Below are 12,609 nucleotides of genomic sequence, written 5' to 3'. Positions count from 1 at the left end.
TTGCAAAGTCGGTGAGAAAAATTAAAAAACATTCATAAAGGCGGTGACACCTCACATGAGCAGATAAATACATCGTGTAGATGCTAAGGTCTTTATAATTTAGTCACCATGTGCCCCTCGCTTCAAAAGACACGTAGCTGAGGAATTTATGGATCTTTCATTCTTTATGGCCTTTAATGTGTGGTCATCAAGGCCTTGCTCTGGGAGGTGTCATTCTTGGACCAGTCGAGTTCTCATATCCCCGGAGCTTGCAGGAGATGAGGCATTTCAGGACCAAATGCATGCCGGGCACAGAATCTACACCTGGACACGTGTCCGGGGTGACTCGTGCGTCCATTAGAATTCGAGAACCACCGCTTCAAGGGAAACTATTTCCTGAAACCTGGACAGTTTGGGAATCCCATTTGTACACATCCTAGTAGCTGTGCCGCTCGTCAGGCGGGTGTGGTGCATATCAAACCCTCCACCTGTGTTTGGAGGTAAGAGGCATGGCTAGCGAGTCAGGGAGGGGTGAGCAACTTTGGAACAACCAGAAAGCAAGGGATCTGCCTTTCTGAATCCCAGCCGGGTGCGGCTCCCTGTGGGCAATGTGGACTCCCGTGAGGGCAATGTGGTGCCTTCTACTCTCGGCCACTTGATCGAAAAACTGGCACTGCTATTTATTTTTTATCTCTTTTCAGGGGTTCAGAAAGAGAGAAATCTTTAAAGGGATTCATTCTCACTAATCTCTATCTCTTAAAAAACATGCAAACGCCATGGTTGCATTCGTGTTATGCCTACTTTCAAAAGAAGTGGGAAGAAAAGTCCTATTCTTCACTATCTCGTACCTAAAAAAAATGACCTAGGATGTAAAAACAAAACAACATTCCGCAGATACTGAAAAGCATTTTTCCTTAGTTCATCATTGAGCTAGAGCATCCCAGCTGATACGTCACTGGTGATCATTTGTCTCCACAAATCCTGGAAGGAAAAAGATCCACGCTGATAAAACACCTTTATTTGATTTCTGTGGTTCACAGAAGGCCCAGTTCCCACACATTGCAAAGAAGGTGTTTATCGTCAGTGCTCAGGCCTCACACGTATTCATGGTATTTATGCGTTTGCTGCACCGCCTGCCTACCTTTTCCCCCAGATCCTGCAAATCACCCTGGGTGCTATCATGGAAGCACAATCCCTGGGGGACGTGTTTGTATTTGTTACAGATATTTGACCTTACACAGCTGTGGAAGTGGTCCAGGCACACTTGCTCAGGCTGCCATCCTCGTGCCTGAAGCCAGAGCTTGAAGACCACAGAGCAGGTGGTCACGGAGGGATAAGCGATGTGAAGGGGAAGAGATCCCAGCAGGCTGCAGGTCACAAGCATGAGGGAAGACGCACAGACACTTGTGTGCATTACTGTTGCCTCTAACCTTGTGGCAAAGCATCCTGCAGAACCCAGGGCTCCTCATCGTGGAGCTGCACATGCTGAGGCTCTCCACACTGCAGAGGCTGGAGGAGGAGCCCGGGACAGTGAGACACACAGTGTGGCTTCACACCAATGAGGTGAGTCAGTAAGTCAGAGGTGACACGCATGGTCTGCAAAATGATGGCTCCTACCCTCCTAATCCCTCTGCAGACTCATACGGGATGAGGGAAACACATAGGAAAGGGATTTCTGGAATATGTACATCCATAAAGCCAAGGGAAACACTTCCAAAGGCATACCTGCCTTCCTCCCTCCCTGACTTAATTCATGTCGCATTTAATGACCAGGGTCTTGAGACGGGCGAATCAGAACTTAATTCAGCCCAGAATTGGGTTCCTGGCTCTAAGTCAAGCGGCCTTGCAGAAAGCAAACAACATGAAATGTGCAAATACGTGTCCTATCATAGGACTATGCTTTCCTAACTCATGTGCCCAGTTCTGATCATCTGATCTAAGGCAAAAAAACTAATGTTTCCCCTAAATCCATATGCCTTCTGAATTAGGATGATGTTGTATTATAAACATTGAGCGAGGATTATAAAGAAGCAAAGGATGTGGTGGGATGAAGCTTCATATGAGAAAGGGTTCAGGACAAAAAATGATTGGGTAATCAAAAGGCAACCCCTACCTCTTCCCACATTTGGATTGTGACATCACAGTTGGGGAAACTAGTCACTCTGTCTTACCTTCCTGGGGAAAAAACAAAAAAAAAACATGTGACGTAGATCCAATTTCAAAGAGAGACTCCTAAGATGCTCTCTTGAATCCACTCAAATTTGAGTTTCTGGGCGCTAACCTAATTCTTCCATCACATCATTTAACATTTCCCTTTTAAACACATGTTTATCCATTTCCTCTAAAAAAGAAAAGAAAAAAACCTTTTTTTTTTTTTTTTGTTAGTAGCTGCAGGGCTGATAATTACTTTATGTATTTAGTAGCAAGTATCATTAGAATTCTGAATTAAAAATAAGATTAATGATTTAATTTCAATCTTGTCAGGATGACCTATTTAAAAAAATACTGATGTGATATAGTGCTATAAAAGATTTAAGCATAATTTATTGATAAAACCATTACAACTGGAATGAGAGAGCTATTTGTCTACATAATGGTTCCTGAAATCACAGATAGTACTTTCCCATTATTTCACTGCAACATTTATAATTCCTTTTTGGAGTTACCATTTACTTTTTGTTGTTGTTGTTTTGTTTTAACAACCACATATGGTGCTTCTGTGCCAACCACCATTCCAAGTGTCTTACAAATATTAGCTCATTTGGTTCTTACCACAGTCCCATAAAGGCAGCATTATTGTCATCCTTACATTATGCATAAGAAAATGGAGGCATGGAAAGTTTTGGTAACTTCCCCAGTGGAACAGAGCAGGTGAATTTTGCAGCCATGATACAAACTGATCGATTCTGGCTCTAAAATGTAGCCTTTTAACCACCGAGCTGCATTGCTTCTCCATTACCGAAAAGTCAGTGGGAACTTGTTTCACTTGGGCTGAAGACGATAGCAGATATATACCTTTGCATTTGGGAAAGTAGCCAGGCAACTAAATTACTGGTATAAAAAAAAAAAAATGCTCTCAATGTCGCTCATAAGCACGTATTACAGATTTTCTCATAAGAAGAAATCACCTGACTTTGGATGTAGGAAGTTGACCTAAGACTCGTACATCTGATTAAGAAGGAGTAACAAATAGGAAATCACCCTCTTGACAGAAGAAAACAAACCAAAACAAAACAATATGTAAAACAAGGGTTTTCAAGACATTGGATATCAGTGGATGACATTTATTCCAGAAAGATAGGTAAGAAATGAACGTCTGCTGCACCGAGAGAGATTCTAGGTAGTGGTGCAAGAAGGGGAACCTAAGAAGAACCAGAAGACTCCTGGTTTGAGGTGATGGATCTCAGAGTGGAGGGAACAAGGCTGTTAGCATTTTCAGGACAGAGTTTGCAGAAAAAACAGCTGCATAGAGAACCCAAAAGAATGGCAGAGTGCCTTCCTTGAGTAATTAGCAAATTACTAATCAATGCATTTATGTAACAAATACAGTGCATACATATTACCTAAGGATGGGACCCAACCATCCAAAGAATTAGAACACTGCTCAGTGTTTACAGAGGAGTGTAAACAGTGCCTGATTCTGCCACCCAGAAGGAAAAAAAAAATCTCATGTATTTAAAACATTACATAAAGTACTGAGGAAGTTTCTACCTTAGTAAGGGGGAAATCATTCTCTGCAGCCTGAGCACTGCTCAGGTCTTGCTACCAAACCTGATAAACAAGACTAGAAGAGATAAATCTCCTTCCAAATAACTAAATCCCCAAAAAGAAACCCTTTGAATATTTTAAAAAAGGTTTTATTTATTTAATAGAGAGAGAGCAAAAGGGAGAGGAGGAGTGGCAGGAGGAGAGCAAAAAGCAGACCCAATGTGGGGCTTGATACCAGGACCCCAAGGTCACAACCTGAGCCAAAGGCAAAAGGCCCAATTGACTGAGCCAGCCAGGCACCTCAGGAAAGCCTATGAATTTTTATAGGAATAAAAATACCCAACTCCAAAGTGGTAAAATTCACAACTTTCTACATTGAAATATCAGAGTTTTTGGAGCATAGCAACAGAAACTACCCAAAAATGAAATATATAGATAAAAAGGGAATACAAAATGAAAATAAGTGAACTGTAATACAACACCAAGTATCCTAATAAGTGGGTGGTTAGAACACTCAAAGGAGGAAAAAAAGAAGTCAGAAAAAAATTTGATTATTGGCTAGAAATTCCCAAAACTTAAAAAGAACTGTAAGACTATAGATCCAAGAATTTCAACAAACTCCAAGTGCAAGAAGTACAAGAAAAAAATTTACCAAGGCCCATATAATTGGAATCTAATTGCTCAAAACCAGTGATAAAGACAAAATCTAAAGAAATATCTAGATGAAAAAAATGTTTTGTATAGATCAGCAAACAGTAAGTTTAGATTTTTTTTTTGTCAGTACCAATTTAAGAAAGATGGGGAAGAAACACATTTAAGGTACTAAAAAAAGTCACTTAGACTTCTATACCCAGCAAAAATATATTTAAAGTAGATATAGGTGAAGAAAATATATTTTCAGACATATAAAACCCTGAAGAATTCATGACCAGCACACCTGCACCATAATAAATGTCCAGGGGTGCTTGAGTGGCTCAGTCATTTAAGCATCTAACTCTTGATTTCATTTCAGGTCTTGTTCTCAGAGTCATGAGTTCAGGCCCCACACTGGAGAACCCACTTACAAGAAAACGTCCAAAAAATTCCTTTAGCCAGAAGGAAAAGAATATTGGATGGATATCTGGATTAACACAAGAGTGTAGAGAAGTTCCTTCAGAAACCTGTATGATTTTTTAATTAACTATCTTTAAAATGATGGCATAAATAAAAATGACATGAATTTCTGTGGGATTTATTATATCCATAAAACTAAAATGCATGCCATCAACAGTATATGCTGGTGGGGAGGGATGGTGGATATACTGTTGCATAAAAATGGAGAAAGAGCACAAAACCCAAAAACTATGGAAGATTGTTTTTCATTAACAGTCAAACATTCTAAATGCATGTTTATCAAAGTATATAAAAAATTCATTAAAAAAATTCATTAAAAGGGTACTGTGTCATGGCCAAAGGGGGATCATTCCAAATACATAAGGTTGTCTTAACACCCAAACTCAATGTCCTATGAACCAATTAAAAAAAGAAAAAACCCTAATTATCTCCATATTTGCAGAAAACAATTTGTTGAAATTCAATGTGTATTCCTGGTTTCAAAACCATATTCTCAAAATAAAATAAAATAAAATAAAAAAACAATATTCTCCAAAATAAGAAATTATCCATTTGATAAAATGCATCTACACAAACCCTACAACTAATAGCATTCTTAATAACAAACTCTTCCACCTAAAATAAGAACAAAACAAACATGTCTATTTGCACAACTTTTTTCAACATTGTACCATAGATTCTGGCCAATGCAATGAAGAGAAAAAAACCCAAAATTCCAGATTTAGAAAAGGAGAATTAAAACTGCATTTGAATATGGCATGATCATCCATGTAGGAAACCCAATGGAATATACAAAACAACTACCAGAACTATTAAGTGTATTCAGCAGGGTTGCAAAATAAAAGATCAATATACAAAAAGAAATAATATTTCTATATACCAGCAATGAACATTCAAAACCTAAAATTGCCAAAGCAACATCAATAACAAGAACATTAAAGTATGAAATATTTGGGGATAACTCTGACATAGAATGTGCAAGACCAATACACTGAAAACTGGAAACCACTGCGGAGAAAATTTGAAGATCAAAATAAGTGGAAAGGGTTGGAAAACTATGTAGGTTTCAACATCTCAGTTCTACCCAATTCAATCCCAGTCAAAATCTCAGCAGGCTTCTTTTGTTAAAATTGGTAAATCTACTCTAAAATTCACATGTAGAATAGACAAAGGGGGAAAAAAGTTTGGAAAAAAGAGAAACAAATTTGGAGGTCTCATACTATCTATATTAGAGATATTTTCATGCTGTAGTAACCAAGACAGCGTAATATTGGCATCAAGACAAATAGATCGATGGAACAGAGTAGGAACCCGAGGCATAGACCACACGTACAAGGTAAACTTCATTTCTATGCAAAGAGCTTGACATTTGAGGGACATCCGGAGCAGGTATTTGGGACACATGCCTCTAGATTATTTTGCAGCTTCTGTGCAGACTCCATGATCAATATTGTTTCTAGATATGCCTTCATTCCTTCTTATCAAAGACTATCATGTAGCTCTTTTCTAGCTAATGAAAACTCCAGTCTGCTCTTTTGGATGTTGACCAACCCACATCTTTCTTTATAGGTGAGAAAACCAAGCATTGGCAATTCCAGGGTAATTAGAGACTGATTCAGAACCAGAAGCCCATTGCTCAATTCCAATCCAGAACTTTCTGTATGGCAGTCCAAAGGACAGAATAAGGGAGTTGAAAAAGATATGAAATGGGTATAGGATACAATACAACTAAAAATAAGAAGCTAAAAAAATAAAAAATATAAAAAAAATGAAAATAAGGGGATCCCTGGGTGGCGCAGCAGTTTGGCACCTACCTTTGGCCCAGGGCGCGATCCTGGAGACCTGGGATCGAATCCCACATCGGGCTCCCGGTGCATGGAGCCTGCTTCTCCCTCTGCCTGTGTCTCTGCCTCTCTCTCTCTCTCTGTGACTATCATAAATAAATAAAAATTTAAAAAAAAATGAAAATAAGAAGCCAAATTGTCTATATTAGACTCGTACCATAAGATACTTGGTTTTGATCTATCTTTAAATCTGTTGACTTATGATAATTTATGATCTAATAGCTTCATTAGCCAGATTTTATCTAAAAAGATACATAATTGAAAATGTGGTCTCTTTTATAGTCTTATTGACTTATGATACCATATAAATGATTTTCCAATTTTATTTTCCAATCTTGTTACTTGTTTTTATAAATGTATTTTTCCTGATTAGACTACATGTCACAACTACATTTTAAAATGATATGTCTAGATCAAATACACTACCATTTTAAAAAATTAAGGTATATTTATAAAATAAAGATATGTTGTGGCAATTCCATATGCACTGACAATTATTAATTATTTATATTCACTTGATTTTCGTGATATTTTCAGAATAAAATTCAGTTTCAATCTGAGAAGCCTAGGAAATAGGACAAAATGTGTTTGCTTTCTTACAGTGTGATTTTTTTTGAACCACAAATCATAAAGAAAATATCTTGGGGGGATGATTGAATCATGACAGTCCATGAGTCAGGATTTTACTGCATTTATCCATTCCTAATCATGGTCCACATAAAATTTATCAGAAAGCTTTTTTGAGGCATTGGTTAGAACAATTAACAATAAAAACTAAAACTTCCTAACTGCAAGGGAATTTTCAAAATGATTTACTGACAATTCGTTGTCAATTATAGCTATGGTAATAACTGATGAGGGCTTTTAAGAGACCATATTTTATAGTGAGAAACATGCTCTAAAAATCCCTTACACATTTAAAAATTCTTATGAAGTATCTGGCCTAGACATATGGGCTACTTGGAGACGCTGTCTGGCTAAAAATGCACTTCATTTTTACAGTTCAGATCAAGTTATTACTTGATACAACAATACATATAAATTGGTAAGAGGATATTATGTGAGGCAGCTTGTCCCTCCTCCTGAGATTAACTGAACATTAAATTACCTTTGTTTGAGACGGAGATACAATATCTGGAAGCCTTATAATTGTCCATTGGGTCTGCATTTGTTTATAAAAGATGATACTGGAGCATTTCAATCTAAAGCCCTAATGTTCATTATGTTCAATTACAGAGGAGATAATTTAACAGCTTGTGTCACCAGTAATGAAAAATCAAGATAGCCCTGTTCATTTTTGCAATGCAAATACAGGACATGTGTGTCTGTAGTGTTCCTATTGGTGCACACACACGCAAAAATGGACTCAAGAGATTATCAGTGGACTCTTTGGATAGCCTGGCATCTCTGACAGATTTTTTTAAAAAGCATTCAAAATCAACAGTAGTATGGGATTGGAGAGGTCCCACCAACTTCTGACTGTTTTCGTCAAAAAAAGCATGTTTTTGTTTGTTTGTTTTTTAAAGATTTTATTTATTTATTCATGAGAGATACAGAGGGAGAGAGAGGCAGAGACACAGGCAGAGGAGAGAAGCAGGCTCCATGCAGGGAGCCTGATGTGGGACTCGATCCCAGGTCTCCAGGATCACACCCTGGGCTGAAGGTGGCACTAAACCACTGAGCCACCCGGGCTGTCCCCTCAAAAAAGCATGTTTTATACTGAAAAGTAAGGTCTATTAGAAGAATTTAATCACACTGTGTGTTTTAAATATAGAGCAAATATATACAAAATATACAGCAAAGTCTTTATAACAAAGACTATGTTGAACTGGCCCAAGAAAGAAAAAGTAATGAAATAGAGACAGGAAAGAAGAGAAACAGACCCAAGGAGCCATAGAAATCTAGTGTAGGATAAAGTTAGATCTCAAATCAGTTGGAGATAATAGGTTTTTTTCTTGAGAGAGCTCAGAGCTGAGCAGGGAGCCCAATGCAGGACTTGATTCCAAGGTCCTGAGATCATGATCCAACCTGAAGGCAGATGCTTAATGCACTGAGCCACCCAGGTGCCCAGGAAATAGCTTTCTAAGAGTCACATCTAGATGTAATAAAACCAAAATTTGTAAAAGAAAAGATGGAAACATTTGGCTACATTAAAAAAAAAAAGTGGTATAAAATTTCATAAATAAAACTAAAAAACAAAGACAAATGAAGAGAAAATATTTGGAATATATTACAGGCTACTATCTCTAATTTCATAAATAAAACTAAAAAACAAAGACAAATGAGGAGAAAATATTTGGAATATATTACAGGCTACTATCTCTAATACCCAAAGGCTTATAAAAATGGGAAAAGGCACAGATTTTAAAAAATTAGGCAAAGACGCAAATTGACGACTCACATGGAAAATATTTTTTTCTTTGAATGACCCTTCTGTGAAAAGATGCTGAATTTCACTTTCAGTGAGAAACACAGGCTAACACAGCATGGGGATACCTTTCCTGTTTCACTGGCAAATGTTAACACCTTGATAATATGACCTATTGGGCAGGCACTGTCGGTCATGGTAAATACCAGAAGGTCTTTAAATGCCCAGATAGGGGCAAGTGGTTGAACTAACCATGGTGCGCACAAGTGGAGTACTATGCAGCTGTGAAAATGAGGATAATCTTTATGGATAATATGAAAATTATCCATAAAATAATATGAAAATACTATGAAAATATTATGAAAATAATATGAAATTATTTTCTGGATATATTATTGTCTTAAAGGATCAACATGCACATTCCCATATATGGTACGTGGCATAACAGCAAAATAAACATCCCAAATACACATATCATTGCTTATCACTAGGAAACAAAGATATCTTGGGGCACTAGAGAATGAAAAATCATCAAGAATCCATGAGTCCCCTACCAATAATAAAAAGATAAGTGAATGTGGAAGAAAGGAGAGATGTTGTTTCCAGTGAAATGTGAGACACAGTGCTGAAGGTAGGATGACTTAGGAAAACCAACGTTTTGCTGTCATCAATGCCAAGATTAATTTGAGCAGGAATCCCCGATGAATGTCCCATTTGTGGTGGAGGGGATTCCATAAGTAGTATGATATTTGGATGGTCTGAGAGTGTTTCCACATGTATTAATTATTTGTGGTAAAGGTAAAAATACAGAGATTATTGTGGAGAAATTGGACACTACCTGGCCAGGTCATTGCCATTAGCATCGCCAGCCACAGATGGACATACATCCATACACTGGGGGGCTTTGGACATACCCTGAAAAAGACACATTGCTTAGGAAATATTCCAGCTCAGCGCGTACAATGAGGGCTGAGAGAGGGCAGAGGAGCAGCAGACTCACAATGACAGTTTATTACAAAGGGTCCTGTAGTCACTGAAATGTCAGTGTTACCGGAGCCCAAGCAGAGTTGAGATACTCTTCCAGATGAAAGGGGTGAAGCTGATGTGACAATGTGACCCAAGATCCTAGGCTGGACCCTCCACTGGAGGGGAAAAAATGTGGAAAAGACATTATATGACTGAATTAAAAACCTGGAATTCAGACGGTTCGATAGATAATATTAATTGTGAAATATACTGAGGTTGAGAAGTGTTCTGTAGTTAGACAGGGATGGTCTTTTTTTTAGGAAATAGTGAAACACAAAGGGATAAAAGGCCAGCATACTTACTTTTAAACAGGCCATAAAAATTGTCTATCATCTATTTATATCTATCAATCATCTATCTGTGAATTTATCTATTTCTACTTGCTATCTATCTCTCCACCATATCTATCTTCTATCTATGTATCTATCTATCTATCTTTTCATCTGTCTTGACATCCATCTAGCTACCTATCCATCTGCCATATCTATCCCTACATCTATCCATCCATCTATCCATCCCTCTATCATATCTATCCATGTATTCCTATATCTATCATCTATCGATTTATCTATATCTGCATCTGTCTCTATCATATCGATCCATCTAGTTATCCACCCATCATATCTTTATCCATCCATCTATCTACCCCTCTATCATATCCATCTATTCCTACATCTATCATCTACGTATTTATCTATATCTGTATCTATATATCTATATCTATCATATCTATCCATCCATCTGTCCCTACATCCATCTACCTGTCTCTCTATCCATCCATCATATCTACCCATCATATCTATCTATCTACATCTATCATCTCTCATCTATCTATCTATCTATCTATCTATCTATCTATCTATCTATCATCTATATCTGTTTATTTATATCTGCTCTATCTATCAATAAAGCAAAAATAAAACAAATAGAGTAAACAACATTAGATAAATCTGGATGAAATCTATGCTGTCTGGAGTAGTCTTGCAACATTTTGGTAAGTTTGCACTTTCATACAAAAAGTTAGTTTTAAAAAACCTTATGCTACAAAAAAGGAAGCCGTTAAAAAAAAGATTAAAAGAAATATCATGGGATATTTCCCTAGGGATAGCTTGTTCTCAGCACAGAGTAGATGCTCAATAAGTGTTTCTCCAGTAAATTAATATTTTACAACTAATAAAATTTATAGGGAATTTCAACTTACATTTAAATTCATTTGAAATATGCATATCCTAAAATAAACTTGTCTCCAATAGTAAGTTACCGTTTCCCTTTTTTAAACCATGTGTTTCTAGGGGAGCCTCTATTTGCATATTATCATACCCTTAAGAATCAAAGCCATGAATACCCGGCGTGTCCTCCAGTTAACTTCAGGTAAGCGCCTTTGGAATTCCATGAATTGTGACAAGTGGGTGCACTGAGTTCTGAATTCCCTCCAGGGAATGGGTCCAGCCATGGTTGGAGTTCCTTTTACCCCATGCTATGCTGAGTTTTGTGTCAGACCTGCCATTTGGGGTACAATCAGGAGCGCATGAGCATCACACACAGACTACTCCAGACGACCATCGTCACGAAATGGGAATGTTTGCTGGTGATCATTGGAGGCTTTGCATATCGTGCAGCCAGCCTTGGTCTGGGTTCGCTTTCCCTGTAGCCACCATCACGTGGTAAAATACAGCGTGGAGACACCATGATTAAACATGACCCAGCAAGTAGCTTCTAAATGGTTGGTGGAGCTGGAGATGAACGGTCCAAGCATAGGAGTGTCAGGGGGTGATGCCAGCCTTTCTAAAATGAAAGGGGGAGAAGGAGGGAAGAGACAGACTAGAATGAGCCACCTGGAAAATTTCCACAACTGTCAGATATCACCCAGCGTCCATTTAGAGATATATGGGGACGGAAACAAGGTAAGTCCTTAAACTCTCTTATCAAACATGATTTTGAAAATGCCTGGCATCTCCTGCCCATGACTCCTACAGCTGCTCATTGCCTTCTGTGCTAAGTATCAGGGGAAGGAGCAAGATTGCTGGTTATCCAGTTTTACACTTTCTAGCCAAAACCACAGGAGACACTGTGAGTTTTACATATTTGGATTTTTGCCCCAAATGCTGGACGTGATTTATGTTTGGAGAAGCGCCATCTTTCAAAACTTTTTTTAAAAAATTGAAGAGGTTAAGAGGTCAACCAATGAAACTGTGAGCACCTGGAATTCTGGTTGCCTGCAGGTGCATCCCCGCTGCTAGATGTTGTTACAAGAAAACCAGAAAACTGGGACTCTGGGGAGTGTTTGCCAGAGGCTGCTGTAGGTCAGGCATCACATTTGGGTTCTGTACAAGTATTGTCTCCGTGTTTCAGGAGACTAGGATGAGCCAAAGAGTGCTGCTACTTTTGTTTTTCTGCTTGGACTGAGAATTGTCATCAGCTGCATTTATTATTTTCTGCTTTGAGATCTAGTCCCTCCATCGGCTTTTGTGAGCCACCAAGATTCATGCAGATTTTTAAATGTCTATGTGCAATCTTTATAAATTACATACTGTGCATATGAAATGTATTTTTCATAATTGATATTTAAAT

At 38.0% G+C, this 12,609-nt stretch overlaps 1 protein-coding gene across 9 annotated transcripts in view; it reads left to right on the top strand.

Moving 5' to 3' along the window:
* LOC144307985 (uncharacterized) overlaps nt 1-12,609 on the top strand; it is a 51,323-nt gene that overhangs the window by 5,724 nt on the left and 32,990 nt on the right. For 7 of the 9 annotated variants that reach the window (XR_013374637.1, XR_013374636.1, XR_013374638.1 and 4 more), the window contains exon 2: nt 11,331-11,409. Coding sequence is in view for 3 of the 9 variants with exons in the window: in XM_077888100.1 (XP_077744226.1) it covers nt 11,331-11,409 (79 nt within the window). In the remaining 6 variants the exon portion in view is untranslated. Of the gene's footprint in view, nt 1-1,202; nt 1,543-11,330; nt 11,410-12,609 lie in introns of all 9 variants that reach the window. The other 2 variants (XR_013374640.1, XM_077888102.1) reach the window with 1 other exon arrangement.

Source organism: Canis aureus, chromosome X (assembly GCF_053574225.1).
Source record: "Canis aureus isolate CA01 chromosome X, VMU_Caureus_v.1.0, whole genome shotgun sequence".
NCBI classification, from domain to species: domain Eukaryota; kingdom Metazoa; phylum Chordata; class Mammalia; order Carnivora; family Canidae; genus Canis; species Canis aureus.
The sequence above is the reverse complement of the archived record's forward strand: the minus strand, read 5'-3'. Positions and strand labels throughout refer to the sequence as shown.